This window comes from Labrus bergylta, chromosome 17 (assembly GCF_963930695.1).
Source record: "Labrus bergylta chromosome 17, fLabBer1.1, whole genome shotgun sequence".
In the NCBI taxonomy this organism is placed as follows: domain Eukaryota; kingdom Metazoa; phylum Chordata; class Actinopteri; order Labriformes; family Labridae; genus Labrus; species Labrus bergylta.
In genome coordinates, this window is record NC_089211.1 from 15,437,556 (window position 1) to 15,444,267 (window position 6,712).

Genomic DNA, 6,712 nt, shown 5'->3' on the forward strand with positions numbered 1-6,712 from the left:
TTGCATGCTGCCACCATGTGGGGGATATAAGTATTGCATAGGTTTAATTTAGAATATATTTGTCATGAAATTGTCACCTTTTTTTTGCACAGACTGCATGGTCATGTTGTGTGCATGCACGTGACGTATATAAAGTGAGTGTCACGTTCATAACAAAAACATAGGAGGACCCATGTGCAGAAACCAAAAATAATTAATTTAACAAAAAGGCAAATGTCAAAAACTTCTGTAAAGATCAACAAAAATCTACAAACAGGGAAAAACAAACCTCAGGGAGCCACAAAGACAACAGCACGAGGAAGATCTGACAATGAACAGACAACAATGAGGGAATGATCACTGAGATTAAATACACAGAGGTAATCAAACACGTGAGACAAACGATACAGTTGAAGACAATGAGGGCAATCACATCTGGAGGGAAACACGCACAGAGGCAGGAATAAATCTGCTGAAATTCTCAGGAACACAGTCAGGGACATAAGGAATAAGAATCCATTGAACGTTTCTTGTCACCTGTCTCAGATTCTTCAAAATAAAATACTAAATATGACTAAAATATCAGAGTGTCTTAATGCAATTTGAGCAGAATTGACCTTTAATTACCCCAAAAACTATACAGTAGGCTAAAATCTGCTGAAATTCTCAGGACCTCAGCCAGCTCTGTCGGTCACTCCTCATTTTTGCTGTCCTCCAATTGATGCATCGTGAGAGTTAGGAGTGCAAACTGTGGTTGGTGTGACGACATCTTTTCACTCCCTTGTTACTCCCTTGTTACTGAAATTACACAAGATATCGCCGTCCTTTATCAGCTAACGCCTGAACTAAAACATTCAGAAAAACTTAAGCCTATATGTTTTCATCCCACAGCTATCCATAGATCAAAAAGCGATAGGCCTAAGGACAACTTCGCTTCTGCCGCTAGAACGTCATTAAAATCCACCTGTAGAATCGGCAGCAGAGTTAAATGGGCTTATCTGTTTAGTGGGCTGTTTATTACCTATGGTAAAGCGAATGTGTGTGGAAATTTCAGAATTAGTAAAATATTCAAATTTGTGACGCAGTTTAAAACATCACCTGTCTAGTCTTATTTGCCATCCGTGCCAGTGTTATAGGCTATATTGTGTACTTTTTTTTAAAGCTCTATAATTACCCTGGACAGTAACAACAAACAGGCCACGATAGTCTCTGCCTCTGAAATAAACACAAACAAAAAAAAAAGACTCTGAGTGAATAATTGAAGGTGCAGCCTGTTGATCCTAAATGTGTGTGTCGTCATCTCGGCGGTTGTTGCGGAAGTTGCGCGCTGTCTGCAGCAGAGAGGATGAGGTGAAACCTGCCTGGTGATTGAGGAAGAAGGAACAGAAGAAGAGGAGGAGGTGTGTGAGCTTCGGGTCTGTCATTAAAACACTCAGGCGGAGATGGAGGATTTAACGGCGTGATTCTTTGAGAATTCAAATAGTTTGTGTGCACTTGTGATCCGGGAGGAGTTTTGTTTTGGAGGTATGGGTGCACTACAGTCAATACCTGGCCAACCGGAGTACGCTGATCTGGCGGAAAGGACCGGCTGTGAGTAGTCATGCTTATGACTTGTGGCTTCATGCACTTGTTCTTAAATGAAGTAAACATCAGCTAGACATGTAGGATGTGTGAAATCATCAGCGACCTTCCCCGTAAACATGATCTTTCGTGCAGTCTAATTTTAATTCAGTCGTATGCCGGTCTTTAAGGGGAAACACGATGGTTCTAACGCAATACAGAGCACATCAATATTTGCCTGAAGTAGCCTCCATAATCACTCTTATTTAATATTTACAGTCTATGCTCTTGTCTCACATCGTGTCCAAGGAAAACCAGTCTATTTGGTGCAGCGTAGTGATGAATAATTCAAACTGCAAGTTAATGGAAGTGAAACTTTATCCAGCTTACAGAGGGAAGTGCTGTAAATAATAGATCAGTCACTGTGTTTACAGAAAACATAGAAGCTAATACATTAAATGACTTTATAGTAACTCTATTTAACTTGTAGCCCACTCAAGATAGTGTGTGTTTGCAGGCTGACAGACCAGAGCAAGTGTTTTACAAAAAGTATGAATATCCAAATAGTCCCTTTAAAGCCTTTCATGAAAGAACTTAGGCTACTATCTGTGGTATGCTGTTCCTATCAGAAGCCTGTTATTATCAACAAACAATTTACGTATTATATAGCCTTTCAAAATAGTCAGTATGGTTTAAAGATATATTTTTAACTGAGTTCTGTATGGCTGTTTGTGCATACACAAGGTTCGACTTTTGCTCTAAGGTTGCCTGCTTTCTATTTTCAGTTTCACTGGAACAGATTGGAGTCCTGCATAAAAGATTCAAGCAGTTGAGCCATAATGAAGAAACTTTGAGGTAAGATCATTTTTAATACCGGCCGGTGCACTGCCTTGTATTGTTGTCACCCTGCTTGTTTGTTTTCAAGCAAAACGGTTTCACCTTCCTTCTTTAGAACTTGAAACCTGCCTAACGGGCTTAACGTTTTTGACCATGATTATACAACTCTGTCAAACTGTGTGCCACTCCTTTAACTCTCTTTTTACTCCCTCAGGAGGGATCATCTCAATGGAATCCCAGATTTGGCGTGCAATCCCATCCGTTCGCAGATTATAGAGGCCTTCTTTGACAGAAGGTATATATGATGACAGGTCAAAGTTTTTCAAAACTGAATTCTCTTTTACTGTAGTTACGGAAGCAGAAGTTCAGATAAGATTTCTGTTAGGAAACAAACGTCATAATTTGCTCTGTCATGTTGTCAGGCTAATTTGACGTTCCTTTCGTTCTCCAGAAACTTTCGTCAGAATATCGAGGGAACTGTTGATGAGATCAACTTTGAGCAGTTCCTGGTGGTCATGTCCCACTTCAAGCCCCCGAGGCTGCACATTACAGAGGAGCAGCGCGAAAGCATCAGGAGGGAGAAGCTGAGATGTACGTCTGAAACACACAACACGATCACATGCTTGACATGCTTATCTTTGGCTGCCATTAAATTGTGTTTCTCTCAACAGTTTTATTCAACATGCATGACACAGACAACGACGGGACGATCACCCTGGAGGAATACAGACATGTAAGACGCCGCTGCATTTCTTTGGACAAAACAATTATCTAAATGCACTTTATAATTAGCTATGCAGTTTTACCAGCTTTTTAATTAACTTTATAGTGTTCATATAACTAGTAAGATGACAACAATCTCTTCTCACAGTCGGGGGGAATCATCATGAGTTTATCATGGGGGGGGGTTCCCTTTTTATCTGGTCCTTTTCTTTATCGACATCACTTGATCATTTTTAGCTATATTTTGAAGGTTATTGAAGACGCAGATTCCCTGCAGAGGGTGAGCTACCTTTCTGCAACACACTGAATTGAAAGCTAATGAAGGAAATTGAGGATGCATTTAACTTCTTCCGCTAGCCTTTTGAAATCAGGGTACAACAGGAGTTGTCCGAAAGCTTTACTGTTGATCGAGGCAGTTTAGGATCTGCTTCAGTGCATGATTTAAAAAGTAAAGTGAAATGATAGAGGACATCAGGGGGAACCATGAATCTGAATTAAAATAGGTGAATTTTTAAATTTGATTTATTATCAAAATTGGTAGAAAAGGACTTAATTTGAACCATAGGTGGCAGCACCCCCTGACATCAGCACTTAAACCTACTGTATGTTTATTCCTTCTTTATGGTTTATTTAGATGTAGGCCTGGAACACTGATACTTGTTTTTTTTTTACATGTTTACTATAGTAGTCTGTATTCCAGATATCACTCCACAAAATATTATTCTTTTGTATGTTTAGAGCTCTGCTCCATGCCTTTGCACATATCTCAAATGGACCTTCGGTGCTTTCATTGAATATTGATTTGAATTTATGACAATATCTTTTTTTGAACAGGCTGTGTTAAAAAATAAAATGTTATTCTTTTGTTCAGTGTATAGTGATGTAATATTGACATTCGGTGTTACAATGTTCTGAGACTAAATCAGGAAAGATCTTGAAACATTTGTTCGAAAGTATGTGACAAAGCTTAGTGATTCCTTTGTCTTTCCATTTGCTCCAATCGATAACCTCTTTGTTGTCCTTTTTTATATGTATTATACATTCCTGGGTTTAAACTGGGCCTTTTCCCCATGTCATATAAAGGTTGGAATAATTTTGAGAAAATGTTCAAACCAGGTATTTTGTATTGTGACAGGTAACATCCTAAAAGCGTAGTTAACAGAGGGAAAATCTTTACAATACAGACATGGCCCCAGAGTTCTAGAGATTTTACCGTATATCTACAGTATATTTTACAATTTTATTAAGTGTTAGTGTAAGATTGATTTTAGTCCTAAGTATCTTATCTCTGTTTTTTACATTTTATTTGTGTATATTTGACACATGTAACACTGCAGTGTGTGTTCAGTGGCAATAACCCACATTTACTCTGGTTGACTTTGTATCGTGAAAGTGAGCCATACTGACTGATAACCTGATTTACATAATCGAGAGAAGAGTCCGAGTCTGATGAAGAATGACGTCATCACTGTAGAGTGATATTTTTAGTATCTGATCTCCAATTTCTGTACATTTTATCTTCTTTTCAGATCGATGATGAGGTTGAATAAGTAGCTTGAGACTGGATATCCTTGTTCAGTTCCCCAGTGTAAAATGAAAGAATATGAATTATTAGCCATTGGATTTGAGAATAGAATCCTAATCCATTAAATGTAATTGTGACCAAACCCATATTTCTGCAGTCATGAACAGAAATGGCTGTTAAATTCAGCTTTTTCCAACATCTAAGGTGTACCGTGCTGCTAAATGAGGGAGAATATTTGCAAAAATTCATATTACTTTTCTAGTAGATGGTTTATCTGCAGACAATGTGAGGTAAATAGCTAGATAAACTTTGTATCAGAAGTGTAGCAGTGATTTGAAGAACTAATTTCTCTTTTAAAATATAGCCAATGAGGAGCATGTATAGTGAAATAAGAGAGGCTCCAAAGTTGAGCTTTGGGGGATGCCACATTTAACATGAGCTTTTAGCCATTGTGTAGCCAATAATATTTTCACTCATGTTTTCTTCTGTGTAGGTGGTGGAGGAACTGTTATCTCTTAGCGAGACTCTGGAGAAGGACACAGCCCAGAGCATCGCTGATGCCGCCATGTTGGAGGTGGCCAGTATCTCTATGGGTCACATGGTATGTGCTTTGTTATCTCTTGAAAACTTTGAAAGTTGGATTGATTTTGTTCGGAGGATGGTTGTAAATTCACTTTCTCCCCCACAGGAACCTGATGAGTTTTATGAGGGAATCACATTTGAGCATTTCTCAAAGGTACCTACTCTGAATATATGATTCTAGAAATAATTTTGTTATCATGCTTTAAATTGTCTTGATTTTTGCTGTTTTGAATGATACTAGTTGATAATTTAGGAGGGATTTGTTTGCAAACTTTCAAAGGAAAAAGTAAATCACACAAATAACAAGATAAATATCATCATGAATATTATACAATTCATTTTTGTCTCTTTTTCTTTAGTTGCTGAATGGCTTTGAAATTGAATCCAATATGAACATTCGCTTCCTTTATACGGACACGATGAACTTATGTAAGTGATGGCAGCTGGGAAAACTCTGAGAATGCAGAATCATGGTTTCACTTGCTGTTTCTAAACCTAGTTTATGCTTGCATTGAATATATGCCTTACTTACATATATCTATGCAATCTCAAGAATAGATGTATATTTCAGATGTATTAGGATCCGTTTGTTTGATATTAAGCAATAAAAGGAGATTCTCAGTGAAATTACAATCAGGCTTTTACTAACTTGACTAAGCAATAATCACATAATGTATGTCTGGAATAGCAGACAGGTTGACCCTATGCATGCACATATGGACGCTTGAAGAACATTTATGAATGTCAATGCCATATGTAACACTTCCAATAATCAGGGATATTAATATTTATCTTTATATATATGTGTGTATAGCAATGCAATAATTGACTTTAATTGATGTTACAAATATGACACATGGTGCATTCTCTGCTTCATTTGCACAATAAAGACCCCATGAAAGATATCTTACTCCAGTTCATGATGTGTGTTTCTTATGAAAAAGGATGTGGGAGTGCTGGCATGTAAGATTAAATGCTTAAAGACACTATCTGATTTGTCCTAAACCAAAAGAAGTAATAGAGAATATGTTAAACTTCATTGGTAAATATGACATTAGTAAAATCAATTTTGAACTCCATTCTGATTACTCTAAAGAACAATATTAAATTATAAAACCCCAAATATTTGTGTTTCCGACACTGTAATATACTTGACTTAATATGAACTTTAGAAACGCTCAAGTCATAGCAGGATTTCCAATCTTCCTAAGAATTGACTCATGGAAATTACATTTGTTTATCCAGTAATCTTGGAATTTCTCTTTCCAATGTTTCATGTTTGGGAAACTCCCTCCAAGTCGCAGCCTTTTATTCATCAAACCTGAGAGACTGTCATGCTTAATGAAAGAGTTTTGTATTTTTAAACTATCTAAAAAAAAATACAGATCCCTTAAATCCAAAATAAAATACTTGTGAACTAAATACACAAGTTTTAGATATGTCCTATCAGAAAAATGAACTAAAATGTTGAATGCTTGTTCCAAGAACAAATATTATTACTTATGT

The 6,712-nt window shown here is 37.0% G+C and overlaps 1 protein-coding gene across 1 annotated transcript; it reads left to right on the forward strand.

Moving 5' to 3' along the window:
* The first annotated feature begins 1,311 nt into the window (after positions 1-1,311).
* Positions 1,312-6,116, forward strand: tescb (tescalcin b). The gene is made up of 8 exons (XM_020657347.3): positions 1,312-1,569; positions 2,325-2,394; positions 2,591-2,671; positions 2,828-2,967; positions 3,048-3,109; positions 5,118-5,225; positions 5,313-5,360; positions 5,566-6,116. The coding sequence occupies exons 1-8, from the start codon at positions 1,506-1,508 to the stop codon at positions 5,641-5,643; spliced, it is 651 nt and encodes a 216-aa protein (XP_020513003.1). The 5' UTR covers positions 1,312-1,505; the 3' UTR covers positions 5,644-6,116.
* The last annotated feature ends 596 nt before the right edge of the window (positions 6,117-6,712 follow it).

Excerpts from the sequence above, each read along its gene's own strand:
- tescb (XM_020657347.3), top strand. The coding sequence starts at position 1,506 with ATGGGTGCACTACAGTCAATACCTGGCCAACCGGAGTACGCTGATCTG. Across the intron at positions 5,226-5,312 it reads GTATCTCTATGGGTCACATG|GAACCTGATGAGTTTTATGA; the intron begins GTATGTGCTTTG and ends TCTCCCCCACAG. Across the intron at positions 5,361-5,565 it reads CATTTGAGCATTTCTCAAAG|TTGCTGAATGGCTTTGAAAT; the intron begins GTACCTACTCTG and ends CTTTTTCTTTAG.